General features: G+C 43.7%; 1 protein-coding gene across 3 annotated transcripts in view; it reads right to left on the bottom strand.

The window, feature by feature from the left end:
• Nucleotides 1-19871, bottom strand: part of THSD4 (thrombospondin type 1 domain containing 4) — a 275769-nt gene that overhangs the window by 14824 nt on the left and 241074 nt on the right. For all 3 annotated transcript variants that reach the window (XM_072981651.2, XM_072981650.2, XM_020784857.3), the window contains 7 exons: nt 14109-14284; nt 13185-13281; nt 12135-12377; nt 8746-8875; nt 8024-8228; nt 5261-5434; nt 810-983 (listed from right to left, as the gene is read on the bottom strand). In XM_072981651.2, coding sequence (XP_072837752.2) covers nt 810-983; nt 5261-5434; nt 8024-8228; nt 8746-8875; nt 12135-12377; nt 13185-13281; nt 14109-14284 — 1199 coding nt within the window. The remainder of the gene's footprint in view (nt 1-809; nt 984-5260; nt 5435-8023; nt 8229-8745; nt 8876-12134; nt 12378-13184; nt 13282-14108; nt 14285-19871) is intronic.

Here is a 19871-nt window from a genome sequence, read left to right as displayed (position 1 = left end):
CCCTTGACATTTAGTCCAGTCGTGTCCGACTCTAGGGCACGGTGTTCATCCCTGTCTCCAAGCCGTAGAGCCAGCGTTTTGTCTGAAGACAATCTTCCGTGGTCACATGGCCAGTACAACTTAGACACGGAACGCTGTTACCTTCCCACCGAGGTGGTCCCTATGTATCTACTCACATTTGCATGCTTTCGAACCGCTAGGTTGGCAGGAGCTGGGACAAGCGACGGGCGCTCACTCCATCATGTGGATTCGATCTTACGACGGCTGGTCTTCTGACCTTGCAGCATGGAGGCTTCTGCAGTTAACCCACAGCGCCACCACATCCCTTGCATGTATATATTATCAATTATATGTATGCATACATGCCTATGTGTTGTGTGCCATTAAGCCACATCCAACATACGGTGTGCCTAACAGGGTTTTCAAGGTATGTGAGATACTTCTAGAGTGGCTTCAACCAGCATTACCACCCAACCAGTTTTCTTGGCCAAGTGGGGGATTCAAAGCCAGATCTCCTGAGTCCAACCCATCACTCTACCCAATACACCATGGCGGATCACAACCACATACAGACCAAGGATGCAGGCTGGATTTAGAACAACACAACAAAATGGAAACTTAGGAGACTTTTCACATCCTTGCTGTCACCTCGGTTTGGGGATCTAATTATATGACCACGTCTCCTTCTGAATGCAAAATTAACTAGAATTTGATTTTTTTTTCTCTGCCTTTTCCCCAAGCTCTAGTTCATCTCCCGTTCACTGGGAATTAACGAGAATTTACGTTTGCCCGCATTCAAAAAGATATACCTGGCTCCAGCTTCCCGCAAACCATTCCACTTTGCCCAAACATGGCCCGTTGTTACAAGGCGTCGTTTCCGGCGGTCTGTTGTGGCCGCAACCCTCCAGCGGCAAACTGCTGATGTGGTTGGTCATGCAGACGACGGAACGTGTCCGGACACCAGAGCCGCACTCCGCCGAACACTTTCAAGGCAAGAGAGAAGAAAGAGATCTATCAGCTGCGTTGTGATTTTTTTTTTCTCTCATCAGAATGAGATGGTGGAAAGCATTGGAAGAAGGCTGAATTGGAGGAACAGCAAGGGAAGGATATTTCAGTTCTGAGACCTGACCGTTCCACATTCTGCAATCAAGAAAGGATATGCAATTAAGGAAGAGAGGAATATATGAACTGTCCTCTGAAGATGCTGGCCACAGAGACTGGCGAAACATTAGGAAGAACAACCTTCAGAACACGGCCAAGAAGCCCGAAAAACCCACAACAACCAATATATGAACTGCTGGATAGGTCAGTGGCTCAGGTCTCAGAGTTTGGAAGTTCGATTCCCCACAGTGCCTTCTTGATAACGGCTCGACTCCGTGATCCATAGGGTCCCTTCCAGCTCAGCAGTTCAAAGGTGGTGGTGGTTATTATTATTTTTAATAACACTACATTGCTAAGGGATGTTAGACATTATTGTTTTGTTTAAAAAATAAATGGGAATTATACACCCAGCTTAAGGGCAGAGAAACTGGGAGGTCACTACATCCCTCCAACAGGAAATGAAATCCTCTACTGACTCCTTGGGGTCGGGTTCATCTTGAGCGATGGAAGCAGCACAGCTTCTCACTCACCTCCTGAGAACTTGGGCTCAGACTAATGGCTGAACCCCATTAAAACAGATCGGCTGAATCAATGGAATCTGTTATTAGTGATGACATGCCATTCAACAGTTGTTTCAATGGGTCCCCTCTGGTTTCAACGAGGAATTGGATTCAAGACAAAGTTTGCTAATTGGCAGCTACTTTGTTTGGGTTTTTTTCCCCCTGGAGCAGAGGTGCCAAACCAAGAAGGAAAATAACCCAGAAGATTTTGGAGAAAAAAATGTCTCCCTTTTTTTTTTTTTTTTTGGAATTTGGGGCTCAACTCAACCGGCCCTTCTTCATACTCCTCATTCCATGAACGGCTGGTCTAGCTTCTGCAAAACTGGTGCCATCCCCTATGGGTATTTCCCAGAACCGGAAGGTATCTGGGTTGGAGTGAGTTAATCGGAGATGGGGACTTGAGTCGTGGGACTCTCTAGCAAGTGGGACTTAAGTCTCACCGGTGGCTTGACTCAGACTCAACCTGTTGTTGTTTTTTCAATGACTCAGACTCAACTTGAGACTCTGAACCCACCTCTCTCTTTTTGGGGGGACTATCCTATTCCTTCCTTCCCCTCATTTCTCCTTTCCCCCTTCATAAAGGGTAATCGGGGGGGGGGGGAATTGCAGTAGATTATTATTTTTTATTATTATTTTTTACGGGAAAGGATTATTAAAAAATAAACCATCCAAATCCCCAGCCGTGTGCCTGCTGCTGAAAGGTGTGTGAATAATTGAATTTGAACAGTTACACGCCGTTATATATTATATTTCGCACGGAAAGAAAGTCAGAAAAAATACGTATTTGTTACACAGAATAAAACATCTTATTTTGCAATTATATACGGGTGGGGGCAGGAGAAAGAGTGTGTGTGTCTAATTTCATTAGCGGCTCTGCAATGCTGCAAAAGCATATTATGGAACATTGCTAGGAGGTGAATAAGTGCCTCTGTGTTGAGCACGGTGGCAATGGGGAATAAGCCAAAGATAAGGCAAGGTGAAGGAAATTTCACCCTGCCCCAGGCATTTTGACCGACAACCTCCATCTGTCTCGCCCAGCATAGCCAGGAGCAAGGATAAAAGGAAGTGTACCACAGGTTACAGGTTCTTTACTCAAGTGTGGTGAGACCAAGTTTGGGTCTGAATTTAGCGTCTATATAAAGAATATCTAGAGCAGTAGTTCTGAACCTTGAGTCCCCCAATGTTCTTGGACTGCAACTCCCAGAAATCCTGGTTGGACACAACTCATGGTGGCCATGTTTTTCTGGGCTTCTGGGAGTTTTTGGTCCAAGAACATCCGGGGACCCAAGGCTGGGAGCCACTGGTCTAGAAGGTGTGGAGATAACTCTAATATTAAGGCTTGTGTGCCAGGGTTGAGGGTGTAGGAAACCGTGCAAGCTGACCCAAGGGATGAGAACCTGGAAGAAGCTGTGGAGTCAGGAGAGCGAAGCCAGGTTTCAAGCTGGGACTCAGTAACAGGGGGAAAAGCTAGGAACCAGAGGTGATTTCAGCTTCCAAAATTTCTGAAAGAGTAGACTTCACTTCAGAATATTCTTTGGCTTGAGGACCGCTTAATTGTTTTACTCTTTTAAAATTAAAATAGAGAAGACGAGAAAACAAACACCCAAGACCACATCCAAACATCCTAATGAAATCTGGATGGTGGCTAGGTGATAAGCACTGAGACTAGAAACCTAAATGTTAGCTCAACACTATAACCTTCCAACAGCCCAATAAGGTTGGCCAGGTTGATGGGCTGTAGGTCACTCAGAAAGATAATGGGGGCTAGATGTTGGATCCCTCAAGATCGGCGCAATGCACTGCAATGTCGTGGCTTATTTTACGATCCCTCACTTTTCCTCTTCTATGATTCATTTCAGCTGTGGTGAGTGAAGTGATGTACAGGGAGGATACAGGCAAATTTCATCTACATTCCAATGCGCCTTGCTTTTAAACAGAAAAAGATGTTAGTGTCCCCTTGTGCCTCTCTAGAGTCACACGTCCTTTGAGTGTTACGCTTTCCCAGACTTTTAAGACCTCATCTTAGTAAGCGTTCCTTGTTCTTCTCTCGGCGGAAAACAATTCCGAATGATTTTGCAAGCCTGCTTAAAATGCAAACCGCAAACGTAATAACGGAAGGATCGCCGGCGAACTGCACCCAACACAGTAGCAAAAGTTTGGAAGTCGTTAATATGAAGAAGTGATCACACACCCGCTGTTTCTCTTTTCTGACATTAAAATCCTCCACAGGGTAATCACAGCCCCCCATTCCTTACACTTGCACAAACGAGCAACACTGTCGCACACCGAGAGGGACCCACAAACACAACCTTTGGACTTTCTCCTGTAACAGAAATACATGAGTGCAACGAAATTCTAAAAAAAGGAGAGAGAGAACTGGTCCACATTCATAACTTATCCTTCAAGCACCAAGCAAGAAGGTTTTAAAAGCCATTCTCTGGTGTACGAGGGAGGGAAAAGAATGAAGTCATATTTTTAAAACCTGTGTGGGAACAAGCAGTGCATTTGGAAGGAGAGAGAAAGAAAACTGAACCCGCAGCTAATCTCGATATTCAAGTGGGTGGATTTACACCAGCGTTGGATCTAATCCAGGGTGCTTTAGTGAGTTTATTTATACTCCACTGTCTTGGGGGATAATTCTTTCTCTTCCGTGCCCATGAAATATCACTCCAATAAATTTCTAAAGAGACATTCATTCTTCTGTAAAAGAAAATAAATAAACACGCACACACCAACCGAGTTACTTCATGATTATAAATTAGAAATAGGACGCTCCTCCAACCAGCTCCTTTGAGGCTCTGCCTTCACAAACAAGGTGCGAGGAGAAGGGAAATTCCAGCTCGGCAGCAGGATCTGGTTGGCAGGATTTAAGAACTGTAAAAATGATGGACTTGGAAATTTGGAAATGTCATCTCGTTCTCTCATCAGAGCCACCTGTGCCATCCAGACCACAAAATTGGCCCCAGATATGAAGCAGGTTGGGAGTGAAGGCAAGAGGAGAAGGGGATGAGAAAAGACGAGATGGTTGGACAGGGCCATCAAAGTGACCAACATGACTTTGACCCAACTCTTGGAGGCAGTGGAAGACAGGAGGACCTGACACACTCTGGTCCATGGGGTCACGAAGAGTCGGACATGACTAAATGACTGAACAACAACAATGAAGCAGGTTGGTACCTCGCAAGGGTGTGGTGGCTGAAATTCCAGAAGGTCACCCAGAAAGAGGTCCACTTAGCTCTCTCTCTCTCTCTCTCTCTCTCTCTCTCTCTCTCTCTGGCTTCGTCTACATGGACGCCATGGCCAGCCCTACCGTTCGGTAGACCTTGAACACCTTTTTGTGGGGGAAACACACCACCCAGAATTCCATAGGTGGCCGTGCTGACCGGAGGATTCTAGGAGGGCAAAACTCAACGTTTTCATTGTTTTGACCCAAAGAGGTGGCCATTTCAGGCAGCCTGTTCTACATTCCCAAAGCGAGCTTGCTGCCTTCAAATATAGGGCAGCATTCTTTCCCCAAGGAAGAAATATTCCTTTGCAAAACAGTTGATCTCTCACTAAGTTGTGGTCTCTCTCCTTAAAACAGAAGGGAAAGGACTTACCCGGTCGCTCCATTCTGTAAGAAACCAGCTCTTGGCACAGGGGCCGAGGTCACAGTTCTCAATGTCATTAGGACGTAGCTTCATGTTACATTCCTCATCATCAACAACATCTCCTAGGTTGCTGACGCATTTGACGTCTCGGGTTCTTTGACCCACTCCACACGGCACGGAGCACTGGAAGAACAAGGAGGACCCCTTGAGTAAACTGCCCTCCATATAGAACACCATGAATCCTCTAATGATCTCACCTGGCAAAGAGGACCATCTTCCACCCCCATCCCAAAGTGCCTTCTTCATGAGACTGAATCTTTAGTCACTGGTCTTGGAGAGATGCTGTGCGTTTTCAAGACTGGTTTTTGTGCAAGTCTACAAGATGCTTAAAACGAGGGCGCGAGGAACTGTTGCTTTTATGCATGAACCAGTAAAATAATTAGCATTTCATGAGTTATGTCTTCGTGATCCGTCAGCCTGTCTTTTTATGTGAGCTGTGTGCATGTGTGTGTTTAGGCTGACAGAGAGCAGAAGATACTAGTTTTGTGTAGGCAGGGGAGTTTGGTCACAAAGTATGTTTTTGTGCAATCTGGAGAAACCAGGATGGAGGACTTTTGCTAACAGCTTCACGTTGAGCATGAGATATCTCAGATGGTTTAGAAAAATCCTTGAGATTCTATTTCACTATATCAAGATGGTCTTGCTTAAACTCTCAACAATGGGGAGAATCTGACACAGCTAATAATACATATGGGTCAGAAGTTACTTACCGAACCTTTGTGTAAGAAAAACACAAAGTTATAGGCTGTGCCAACTGGGAAACTGCTGGTAATGTTCTCCTGATCTTTGGGAGATTCAGGATCATCAGGATGCCTTATTTTTGCTTACCAAGAGGGTGGGGAATTTTGGACACTGCTCAGTTTTTTTAGGGGAGTCACTTAAAGTACACATTAAAGAAGGCCACTTACGGGTGAGAAAGCTGAAAAGGGTGTGAAACATCGTTCACCAGACATTTCCAAGGGCTCCTGAATTTGTAACAAAATATTTAAGGGAAAGAACCAAAAATCTGTAAAGCCAAAATAATGGTTTGGGAAATGTTGGATACTGATAAACGGTTGCATTTCAGAGGTTAAATCATAGAATCATAGAATAATTGAGTTGGAAAGGACCTATAAGATCATCGAGTACGATCCTCTGCTCAAGGCAGGAATCCAAATAAAAGCAGATTTGACAGAGGATGGAATAATTTTCCCTTGAATGCCTCCAGCATTGGAGTGCTCACCAATGGTTCCATTGCCATACTACTCTAACAGTCAGGAAGTTTTTCCTGGTATTCAACCAAAATCTGGCTTCCTGTAGATTGAGCCCATTATTACATATCCTGCACTCTGGGATGATTGAGAACTGATCCTGCCCCTCCTCTGTATGACCACCTTTCAAAGTATCTTCTTTTCTCTGGGCTAAACATGCCCAGTTCTTTCAGCCTTTCCTCACAGCGCCTGGTTGCGTTTATGCTTCAAAAAAAAGAACATGTAGCTCTTGGAACTGAATTTTGACATCAGATTTAGAAATGTGCTTGCTTTTTATTAGAAAATGAGGGTAACGATGATCATGATAATCAATAGCAACAGCAGTAGCATGCACCTAGAGCTGCTGGCCATTCTTATTTGCAAAAATTAAAAACAAACATGGAAATCATTTTGAATGAAATGGCAAATAAAAAAAAATTAAGATGGCATCCTTTAATGTCAACTGGCAAACAAGGCTGATGATATTCAATGAAACCTGGATCAAGGTTGAGTAAAGGATTCTGTACACCATATCTCTCAGGTTCTACCATAGCATTTCAGATTTTACTGGATTCAGATTTTCACCTAATCTTTGGATGACAAATTCCACTTCCCAGTAACATATCATGGTGGGCTATTTGTGCATTCAGAGGAAAGTCCACGAATATTTGCATATTCTAGTCTTGTTAAGAAGAAAAGCAAGTGGAATAATGTGGAACAGATGACATCATCTCCTTCCTCACTGCAACCTTCGCCCCTGACTGGAGCATGCCAAAAATTAAATTGGAATAAATCGGAGCGTGCCAAAATTAAAAACACCACCTTCTGTCTTCAGAATCCAAGATCAAAGACAAATCAATTTAGTTAGTTAGTTAGTTGAATGTCATGGTCAAGTGGCCACATTTTTGAGTCACGTGTTCGATTTCCACATCAGGAATGCTTTTCCAATCAAAATTGGGGACCTCCTGGAATTCAAAAGCGGACACAGATCAAAGCTCGATTGGAAGAGCACACTGCTCCCTCAAACACTATCCTTGCCCTCAAACACTATCCTCCCAGGTTTTACAGATGTGCTTGTTTTGAACAAAGCTACCTTCCTTATGGAAGGCTTTCCTTTCTTCCCAGAGGACAATCCAACTATCTTATGAGTTATATGCAAAGTTTTGTAAGGGAAGTCTCCATTGATAAGAAGAACGGTCTCAGAGAAGGAATCTTTTTGCAAATGAAGGCTCTCCCTCCATGAAGCATGGAATTAAACACTGGATATTATTCCCTAATGCCATTGGCTTGAGAGAATATAAACATTAAACTAGAGTTTTGGCACTGTGAGTCATCCCTGTGTACCTGTATCCCCAGATTGGTCAGGCCATTCTGCACTGCTCCTTAAAATAAAAACCTTTCATTTGGGGACTAGGGTTCTGGTGTTGGAGGGTAATTTATTGGGTGGTGGGTGGGTTTGATGGTGTGAATCGTTCCTGTTTACCGATGTCCATTCTGTCCGAATTTGCCATTCGCTGCAGATCTTCAGCTGGCACGTACTTGTTGTCTCGGGTTTCTCCAGGTGATGGCAACGGTAGGGCTGGATGGTCAAGGTGCGGTTGGCGTAGATCTGCCGGCACAGGACTTGACGGTGCTGCATCCCAAGACCACAAGTCTTACTGCATTCTGACCATTCCCCTATATCCCAGCTAAGAGAGCAGAGAGGGGGGAAAGGGAAAAAAAACAACAGGACTATAATCTCTGGTGTTCCATCTATTTGCTACAGCAAAGAACATAGAAAGTTCGACTTGAGTTCAAATGGCATCAGACAGAAGCTGCTTTATGGGGACCCAAATAGCTTGCTGAGACCACTTCCGGTCATGCATCTCCAAAATGTCTTTGAAAGTTATGCCATTGGGAAAATCTAACATAGATATCACCAACAGACCCAAGTTTTCAATGCTCTGGTGAGCTTCAACCCACACAGAAATAGGTACAGTCATGCCCCGCTTTACGATTACCCCTCATTACGACAAATCTGCTTCACAATGTTTTTGCGATTGCAAAACGATGGTCTAAATAGGATTTTTTCGCTTTGCGATGAACGGTTCCCTGCTTCAGGAACCGATTCTTCACAAAATGATTTTTTTAACAGCTGATCGGCGGTTTCAAAATGGAAAATGAAGTCTATATAAAAAGCATAAAATATCAACAGCATTATCTTACAAAGCTGGGCAAGGGAAGATATTACAGGGTTCCTCTTCTGGAGTGGGTTTGGTATTGCTGTCACAGTAACTCTCAGAGACTTCGTCATGCGTGTTTCTGTTTACACAGCGGAAGATAGGATACTGTGAGCCTGGGGGCGATAAGGAAAGAAGGCAATTAGAAAGTCAGCAAAAAAATATCAATTTAATGGCAGCTGTATATTTATTTATGGATGGCCTGAGAGGGTATTGCCAACATGCATGACTTTTGCCTGTGCACTTAACGTGTGTGGATGGAATATCGTTTCCTTTAACCGCTAGACGATCACAACAGTCGGCCAGTTTTCGTAAAAGTCCATTTTCACTGACTCATAAAAAGAATTGTGTGAAAACTCTCCCCACCTCTCTCCCAACATTAATAGTTTCTTTCCAAAACTGTCTAAATGTGCATCTTTGACTGCAGTCCATTGATTGCTCTATAATATATCTGTTTGCCTTCAAGATACAGCAAAACTCTTTCCTGCACCTTCAGCAACAGACAAACATAGCTACACATTTGGAGTTTGTTCATTGTTGTTGAAACTCATTGGGTTGGATATTGAGACTTATTCTGCCTGAAACTAGGACCACTTGGGTCATCAGGATCTCCGTTAGCCAGGCTTCACGTGCCCCGCTGACTGCAATGGGTGATTAAGTCCAGATTAACCAACCTTCTTGAAATCAGCTTGATTATTGCAGCAAGTGTGTTCTGAGTTACGAAATCTGTCCCCTCCTTCTCTTTTCCCCCCTAGTGTTTTGTCCTGTCTTTGTTATGGCCAGTGGCTAAAAGAAATGCATTTGAACGGAATCACAGAACAAAAGATGATTAGCTTCCACTGTGGTGGAAACGATGCCCAAGTCTTCAGGACAGGGTTATATTGCTCTATCACGTCAAGGAACTGATCCTTTTTTTTTTTCCACGAATCTCAGCAGGGAGTTTTGTAATTTCCCTCAATAGGCCTTGGAGTAAATCCCCATCTCTGAATTTAAACCAAAGAGGGTTGTTCATCCTTGCCAACTTCTCCAGGGCCTGGAACTTAGACCAAGTAGGATAATCTTCCTAGTCAAAATATGACACATGCTTGGAGGCCTGCCAGCTCTAAAGTATATTTTGATAACCAGACCGCAGTTCTCAGGAGGTAGGAAAGAATCTGAAGCCTTCTGGTCTCCATTTACAGGCAGTGCACTCTGCTAAAAGGTGAAGCCAGAGTTTAGAAACGCAGCTTGCTTCAAATAAGAGGGCCCAGAATCTGCACGCTAGCAGCGACACTAGCTGTGCAAGATAAGGACCTGCAGTTAAGAATGGGAAGACATTTCACAAAAGGTTCATTTAAGTCCATGAGATGCTGTCCTGGCATCAGGGGGCAAGTCCTGGTGGTGTCACAGAGGCATGAGAAGGAAGCCCAAGCTTCTCCTGGGCCAACGGACTGTGGAAATGCATATATGGGGAATGCAGGTAAAAGGGCATCAAATCAGTGTTAAACCTGGCTAACCACATAGTACACTGATATTAGGGCTCATGCAAAGCTCACTACCAGCCCTCTGGGAACTTGTTACTGTGATTTCACACACACACACACACACACACCACACACACACACACACACACACACACACACACACACACACACACACACACACACACACACACACACACACACACACCTGTCATAAGCCAGTGCCCCCCCCCAATCTTGGATCCCCAGATAGTTTTGGACTACAACTCCCAGAAATCCTGGCCAGCACCGTTAGTGATGAAGTCTTCTGGGAGTTTTAGTCCAAGAACATCTGGGGACCCAACGTTGGGCTCCAGAGCTCCATTGTCATAGTTGCAGAGAGAGAAAGTCAGCACAACTGGAGTTTCAAGTTTGAGACCCATGGCTTCCTCCAGTGAATTAAAAAATAAAACACTGCGCATCCAGCAGCGGCTTGATTTCCATTTGTTTCCGCTAAAACGATCACAAAGGTCTTCCGCGTGAGCGGAGGGAGGGTCTCGATGCAAACATCGCAGCTGTCCTGAATTGTACTAATTGCAGTTTGACATAGAACGAAAAAAGAAAAGGGAAAGTTATTGACAGGCTCTGAAAGGAAGGGAATCGGTGCATTCTTTGCCAAAGGAAAATGCGATTTATTCAGTAACATATTCAAGCAGGAAAGCTTTTCATCATCACCCATGCTAACGTCTGATCGTTTCAATTCTAGGGCTGTTTCTCCCCTTCCCTGGTCAAGTTGGCACCAAGCACGCAACTTTAGTGGCTCTTCTTGTGAGCCCTCAACATGCTATTTTTGACCAAAGCAGTGAACCATCCCATCATATTTTCATAGCGACCCACGTTTAATCGTTATACGGCAACTGGGCCCCGAGGAACAGTTGTGCGCTCAAGGGGCAGCCTGTGGGAGGAGAGTGGAAGGGGCTTCCTTCACAAGAGCTTTTGAAGAACTCCTAGCCACCGTTATTTCTTTCCAGAGGTTACAAACGGCACCAACATTTTGCCTTGGGTAAGTGGAGGGAAGGTGGGGGGTGCGGGTCCAGGATGGCCCTGACCAGCTAGCTGTGGTGGGGGGGGAGTTTTCCTAGTTGTGACGCCGGAACGGATTAAACTGTATCTTGGCCAACACAAATGGATCAGAGACCAAAGTAGGCCAGCCAAGACTATTTGCTTTACGGGAGGAAGATCTCTCTTTTTTTCCCCTCACCCCTCCGAGTAGGAAAGAAATACCTACCCTTACTTTTCCCAAACATTTTCCTATAAATTAACACATTTGAGATGAGCTAGGACAGAAAGGAAGTGTCTCCGGGGAGAACGTCTGGCTTATATTCGAGGAGAAACGATGTGGGAAATTGGACATCTTCCCCAAAAAGGCCTTCATTCCCAGAATGCTTGGGAATAAATACTACATCCAAGACCTTAGCATGGCCATGAGCGACGGCAGCTGCCAGCTGGTGCAGGCGAAGAGAAGCTCCGCCTCCTTGGGATTCAAATTACGAGAGAAATCCCATCATGGCTCTGTTCTAAGGTCACTGACCCAATGACAGCCGTCCAAAGTGACCCACCCAATATGCCGATGAAGTACCGATATGAAGTGGCTTCACATTTGCCATGAGGGTGAATTATGGCCGTCCTGAAATATCAACCCACCACCATGTCCACCCTCTTAATCACAGGCTCGTTATTTTTCATGGGTGGTAAATTCAGGCAACACAGTTGTTCTTTTCTTCCCCTACTGCACGCCCCACCTGTGGCACACTGAGATTCTCCAGGGTGGAATAGAGTCTAATAGAATCGTAGAATTGCAGATCTGGAAGGACCCTATCAAGGATCATCAAGTAGATATATGCCAACTCTGCCTGCCACGGGGCTGACTGCTTACCTTTCCCACACGTCGTGGTGCATTCGGTCATCCCGAGCAGCTTCCAGTTGTGCTCTCGGCTGTGTCGTGGCGGCTGACCGGCAGGCACTTGGTTGTCCGGTAGGTGAGAAGGAAATCTTCCGGGCTGAATCACTGGGAAGCTCCCCACAGGTTGTCCGGCGTGAGTGCCGGTCTCCTGATGCAAAGTCTCCTCCTCGTAATTCACGCTCTCCGACACGTCCAACTGGCCATTGAAGGGTTCCCCTGGGGACGTAGAAGCATGTGTGCAGGAAAATGAGCGAGTGTTTAACTCAACTAAGAGCCAAAAATGAAGGCATTGTGGCAAAAAACCCTCCCACAACAACCTGGGATTTTGTGGAATATTCTAGCAACACAATGCAAGTCTGTATAGACATCCAGAGAGGCTACATGGTTTGTTTTTTTCCAAACAAGACACCACATTTGTCACCAAGCAGGCCATTTAGCATTCTTGTTATGGCACACAGCATCAATTAAAACTGCCTTGCATGGCAAATTAATCTAACTCAGCAGTGCAGAGTCCGTACCTTGTGTCTCTGGAAGCTTCAGGGGCAATCCCATTTTTAAAAAAAACAGAACAGTAATAGCTTACTAGCATTTGAGGGTACTGGGGCAATTATGAGAAATGATATGAAGGAAATCAAATGAATTGGAATTGCCTGAGACACCAATAACCCATTCAGTGCTTCAAATTCTTACATGATGTTTGGGACAAATCACACAGTTTTGCGAAACTAAATAAGCAATCCTTTGTAACAAAAATTTTTACATGAAAGCATCGCTCTCTCCAAAGCAAAAACCTTCACATATGGTCATGAAAGCCCTCATCATCCTTGCTAGCAAGGGGCAGCATAGGAATGGACAGTCCCCTCCCAAATCTGGGGGATCTGGTGCCCCCCACCCAATTCCATGAGTTGTCCCTGCTTGCTAAAGAGGAGGTGAAGGGTGCAGTCTCTCATCCTTGCCTGCAATGAATGAGATAAGAGGAGATTTACTTCCCTAGTCCAGAGGGAAAGAATCATACTGCCTTACCTGGCCGCCTAAGAAGAGGGACCTGAGGGCTAATAACATTGGGACCTGGAATGATGTACTCATAATGTATGCCTGGGTTGGGCTGTTGATGGATCATCTAAGAGAAGAAAGATTAAATAAGTGTGTGGGAAGAAGGTTCACCAAAGCAAGTAAATCAACTGAAGATCTCGCCAAGACTTCTATGTCTACATTTGGAAATATGAGCTACAGGAGTTTCTAATTCATTCTGACCTAGGCATGCAACAAATACTGGCTAAATTCCACACTCTTGTCAATTCAGTCTGTCTAGACACAAAGCAACGCTTTGCTAAGGATTTTTAAAGCCATATTCTTCCCAACTGAGAGCAAAGCAACAAATTCTTCTCCTCTCCCAAGGTCTTTGGAGTTTGTGCAAAACTCCTGTGCCCTTTCCCTTGTGCAAAGCACAAACCCAGCAAGCACAGATGGACTAGTTGATTGTCAGGAATGAGACAAGCAACCCATCTGGTGCTTCAGATTCTTAAATACAGCACCCTTAATCCTAGTTTGGGGCACTTATTGCATAGATTGCATAATTGTGTGCAAAAACAACAAGAAAACCAAGCAATTTTGTGCAAAAACTGGCATAAAGTAGACCATTTAGTCCCTTTTCTTCCAGCAGAAGATGCTTCCTCCCAAAAAACAACAACATATCATTGGCCTTATTAGCTTACCTGTTATGGTCAACATGTCAAAACGTTCTATGTTCATTTACCCCTTAAAAAATTAATCAAACAGTACAATAAGTTTTACTTATTTAGCAATCTGTATTTCCATTTTTCTGTCTTACCTTCTTTAACTTTACTTATTTTACTTTATTTCTATATTTTAAATTAGTGAGAGAGAATACATCAAAACTAGGCTTAGCAGTAAAAAAAACATAATGGTGCCATTTTCCCTCCTTACATAGACATCCAAGATTTCATTTGTTGGACCATCTGCTAAAAAGGACTCCCCAGCAGTACTTGAAATTTCATTGGGACGTTTGTAGGTGAACATCGTTCCCCCTCCTTCGTATCTTCCAGGACGATCAATTGCCCAGTTCCCATTGATTATGGATCTTCCTGATCGACTCCGCAGTGCTGTAAGGAAAAAAAATAAGCAGAAGAGAGAATGAAATGGATTATACACAACATGTATATGCAGTTGCACATGCACACACATAGAGATTACTTTGCATCATAGGTACACATCAATACTGAACACAACATAGTTGTTCTCATCATATTTCATGCTTTGAAAAGGAAGATAGCAACAACAAAAAAAGGGATTTAGAGATCTATGCAACCAATGAGTAGGCTGGGATCCAAATTAAGTTTTGGGAATCTCTTACAAAGGAAGAACCAGAGAAAGCCTCCAAGCAACCAAGATTTCTGAGGAACCCATCTCAGGAGCTGAATTTTCAAGAAGTGCGTGACCCTGAGTTCACGCAAGTGTTCTCGCTGGCCGCTTCTTGCCCTTCATAATGCAGTCATCTCTCCTGTGATCTGTCCATGGTCCTGACCGTTAGCCCACTCCTTGTCCTTCTTGAGCTATGGATCCTACAGACATCCTTCCTAATCGTTGGTACCAAATTTCACTACTTCTTGGAAGGAAGGTTTTTCCCATGGCCATACTCCACAACTGGACGGTAGCCACTCCATAGAGGGGAGATGAGAATGCAACCATCACCTAGAAGAAGCCAACCCCTTCCTGAGTCAGACAACCTCTTGAAGGCCACATCCCATCAAGGTGATATGATAGTGATGAGAAAGGCCAAAGTCAGCAATGGGTAAGACAAAAGTCAATGCTGCGGAGGTCCCTCCTTTTCTTCCTCTATCCTTACTTTTCCTCGATGGCTAGCAGGGTGCCAAGACAGCAAATATTGACTCTCACCAGAGATCAGATATTTCTCTTGTAGAAGGCTTTCAAAGTAAGCCAAGGCACACAAACAGCTCTAGAGGTCCTGAGATATATAGGTAGATCAGATTAGCTTGTTTCAAATACACCACTTTGAACACATCATTAGCATCTGATTTGCGCTAATAAACACGGTTGGGCAGAATTAGTAATTGGACAGGAAGACTACCAGATCATACTGGGGACTTCCAGAGAGGTCAGCGTCCTGCCTGAAACACAGGGTGGCCATTGCTACAGGCCAGAATCATCAACGGTAACCTAGATGGGCCAACGACTGTAATACTAGGCTGGCTGGACCAACAGTCTGATTCAGTGGCCAAAGTCCTGTTGCTTAGCACAGTAAGCCACCGGAATCATTGGGGATTTGGTAAGTTCCATTGATTTAAATGGGCCTACTCTAACTATGACTTTATGCTAAAGTAAGTAGCCCCATTTCACTCAATGTATGAATCAAGTCACTATATCCTCATTTATTCAGCAGGCCTACTTTGCTGCTATTTACTATGCTAAGCAAGAGGATCTTGGCCAGTATAAATCAGATTTCAACATTCCTATGAATTTCAGAAGTTCTCCTCTTCAGGTTTTACCCTGTCTTCTTTTCCTAGGCTTACTGAATCAATGGGGATTTAGAGAGTCAACCCTTCTATAAGCACCATTGACTCAACGGGCTTACTCTACTGCAATTTATTTTGCTAAGCAACAGGACTTAGGCCAGTGTAAGGAAGCTGACTGTGTCCCTAAATGCAAATAAAATCTTTTGACTTCCTTTTTATAAGTAGCACCTCTGCAAGAGAAGGAGTTAATCTGAAGCCTTCTGTGTGTTGTTTCTGTATCACTGACACGGGAGCAGTGAATTGCTAACATGGGAATCAAACCATCAGCTGCACTTTTCCCCTTTCCAATGATAAGATCCACACACGGTTGTCAGAAAAAGAAGAAAATACTAAATTGTTTGAAACAATAGCTTACAGTCTGTAAGTTACTGTTTATACTCAGTGTGATTTCATTTGAACACCTGCAATACAGATCTACTTGGCTAGCTTTTTTCTTGGCCTGGATTTTACCAAAAAAAAAAAAAAATCTTTAATACGCAATACATCTTACAAGAGGTTTAATTTTTACGTTCTTTTATTAGTCCCTCATGCACTTTCTTGGTTTGTTCATTTTTAAATCAGAGGCATTTTTTTAAATGGTGAGTTTCCCATGGACTTGAACAAATATTAAATCTGTGCACAAAAATTGGTCTTATTAGAGTTTTTCAATGTTAGCTTGTTCCAAAACCCATAAAATGTTCCCATTTACCGGGTTTGGACAGACAATGGCCATGCTGGGCAAGGCACATCTGAGTGGTGTAGTCATTTGATCACATCACCCTAAGCATCGATGCGCACTGGGAACATGCCAGGAGGTTGGATGGAAAGAACTGGAGCACGCATAGTTTTGCTTCATTTCCTGAAAGAACAGGAATTGGAGGAAAGCTGGGCATGTTCTAGTTATTCAACTAATTTTAGAAATTCTCTAAATTGAACTAGAATGCCCACAAAAACATAACCCATAATGAGGGACAGAGGATAGCAAACAAACTGGAAAGGAAAGGAACTAAGCAGAGTTCCTCAACCTGATCCATCTTCCAAAATGATCACTTTTCTCCGTTTTCCTTTCCTTTCTTAAAAAAAAAAAAATCTTTGTGCATTCAACCTGTCTCCTGTCCTACTTCCAGATCTGGTTTACAATTTGGAAACCCGCCCAAGTTTTTTACAATATTCAGCTCTATTCTTGTAATGGGGAAAGCTAATAAGTAATTTAACTTTACCGCTTTTCCACAATGTAAAAGCCATCAAGGTTTTAATTTTAAAAGTATGAAATGGGAATCTTTTCGCCCTCGCAGGGTTTATTAGCTTCGCTATTAAATGTTCCAGACACATAATTGGTTGCGATTTGGCACCAGAAAAAAAGATCCGACATTTTCGTACTGTCCAAAAATCACTGGCATTGCGTTTATACAGGATTTTTTTAAAAAATGTTCTTCACTCTTCAGCCCAGCTCCAACGTGCACACATGTTACTTTCCGGAAACGCTTCCAACATTTGGAATCTCCAAAGAAATCAACTTGGCTTTCGGCATACCGGCAATTATGGGCTACATTCAAGATGTAATCCAGCTTATTCGCTCTTCTGAAGTCTGGGGTGTCGCTCAGTTGCAGAAGGTTCCCACACTCAGCCCCCAGCATCTCCCAATAAGGCAAGAATCATCCCTGAGATTCTTGAAAGTTGCTGCCAGTCAGAGCTGACAATACAGGGCTATATGGAGCAATAGTCTGAGACCATGTTTCTAGAGAGGAGAACTTAGCATGCTGGGAAACACAGCCTATATTTCAAAGACATGAGACATCTTTTAAATTGAATCATTTACTTATTTATAACCTGTTTTTCAAAAACTACCTGTCATTTCGTTGAGAATTCCCAGGTTGTGTGAGAGCCATTAAACCATATGTGGCACCGAAGCCATTCCGATTTGGCCCTTGGAATAATTTCAAAAAGCTCTCCGATTAATTGTAGGAAGAGATGAGTTCCAAATAACTAGTTACTTCTTCATTCCTTTTTTTTTTTCTATTCGGGAAGGTGTAACCATTACATTGCTATACTTCTCAAGTTTAATTGCATTCCTTTTCCGAGGTCACTGAAGCTTTTTAATTACTCTAGTTGCAGAGATATGACCTCGTTAAGTAGTCGGACAAGTTGGGTTAGGCTGTTGCCCTTGCCCCAACAATAAAAATATCAGTAAGAAAATTAAACAATATAAAAAAGGGAAAGAATGGAGGAGTTTTCCATTCAATGCGTCATTAACAAAGACGTGGTTTTTACTAATAAGCTAGGGAAAGCTTATAAATGAGTGTCTGCCAAGGTTTCCGAGTGCTCCCAGAGTGAAGGAATGGAGGCAGTGAAAAGTTCCTCTGTTTTAAGACAGGAGAAGGTCTGGTCTAGGAACCACTGATGGGTCGTCATGGTGGGAGAACTTTCTTTTTCCTACCTAGAATGTAAATGAAGTGAAACGATGATGAAGGTGATGGAAACAAAGGAAATCTCTCTCTCTCTCTCTCTCTCTCTCTCTCTCTGTGTGTGTGTGTTTTACAAGAGTTAGATTTAAGACTGGCTTCTCACTTTTGAGTATTTTGAACGTTGGTTTGGAAGAACGTGTTTTTCAAAACGTACTTGGGAGACAAGCTTGGTTCCTGGTTTCTCATGCATAACGCACGTAACAGCATGCCATGTTATTTATCTGAAATTGATGCTGGTTTATTATATCGAGAGATATCCTCCATCCACACGCACAGAAGGCAGATGCAAAATTATGGGGGCCTACTATACATATTTATAAGGTAGAGAAAGCTTTCAAATGAATCTTTCCTGCCACAGAATCCGTGGCTAGAGGGGGGGCGGAGGAGAAATAATCAGCCCGATCTTCAGTGTTGCAGATAAATCGGCACTGGAAAATTTAAGGGTGATTGGCTTGATTTGGATTAGAGAGCCTCTAAGAGGCCAGTTTAGTGCATTTCAGGCCAGCTGCTGATTAACGGCTTCGCATGTCAGCCGGGAGGCATGCCAGCAATTTTGCAGGTAACTCCTCCAGCCATGGGTAACTTAATCTCTTTTGTAGAATCCGAAGCTCATGTTGGGGGGAAAATGGGAAAAGAAGTTTGTTTTAAAGAAAGAGAGTAGAGGCCTTTCTCAATATGCAAAGGAGATAAATGGAAGAGAGGCCACAAACATCCATGACTTTTCCACTCCCGAAGTGACACCTGCACATTCGCGGCTGAGAGCTAGTGGCACCTCCTTTCTATCCGCATTTCGCTGCTCGGTGAGATTGGGTGCATCTTTCGGCCTTCATGTTGCGTTCAGACTGATGTCTTGCCCCCTTCTGGAGCTGCAAACAGCCACAAAAGTTGCACATTGAATGCAGACTCGGGGGGGGGGGATGTGTTCCTTCCAAATGGTGTTGGAATAAACTCTTTGATACTCCAGATTTCTTCAGGAGAAGCTCCTCCAGAGGAGCCCTCATCTCCTTTGAAGAACTGATCAGAGTGAAGCTGATTCAGAATTCAGAAAGCAGCCTTCCACGCCAAGAATGAGGGGCTCTCAGCTTCTAGCACAGCCCCCTAATCTATCCCAGAAGTTTGAAAGTCGCTCTGGAAAAGTTTGAGAGGCAGATCGTCGAGTTTCGGGAAATCCGCAAAAGTGGGTTCTTCTCCCACCCGTTTCTTTTCGCAGAAGCGCTGTGTCGTAACGAAGTAGCATCCCATATCTTGAAGTATGAAGTGATGGAGACATTTATCGCGTTCGCTAGCACACAGTGCTTTTGTGTACATCTTTTCCTGGCGAGAGCACAAGAAATCTCTTTCTCAAAAAGAACCTTATCAAGGGTGGAATTGTAGCTTAGAGAGAAAACTCTGAAAAAGCCATTTTTTTTAAAAGAAATCATTTTTTATGAAGTGTGCTGTCTAGTCTGGGCCCCCAACCGTTTGTAATTAAAACAGTCGTTGATCCTGCCAGGTGATGTGAGAAGATGATGACTTGACACATGCCTGTCTTTGTCATTAGATCCATCTTCGGAGGGTTCTGTCAGTGTGGGATATATGATCTGTTGATTTCTCTCGGAAAATGAGTCTAGAGTGTGATGAGTGTCTCGATAAAGATGTTGCGGTATGGACAGGCAACAGCCACGATATCATAAATCAAACGTCCCATTTCAGACGGAAAATACTATGCAAAG

This window comes from Pogona vitticeps, chromosome 12, assembly GCF_051106095.1.
Source record: "Pogona vitticeps strain Pit_001003342236 chromosome 12, PviZW2.1, whole genome shotgun sequence".
In the NCBI taxonomy this organism is placed as follows: Eukaryota; Metazoa; Chordata; class Lepidosauria; order Squamata; family Agamidae; genus Pogona; species Pogona vitticeps.
Note: the sequence above shows the minus strand (reverse complement) of the source record. Positions and strands in the feature narration are given on the sequence as shown.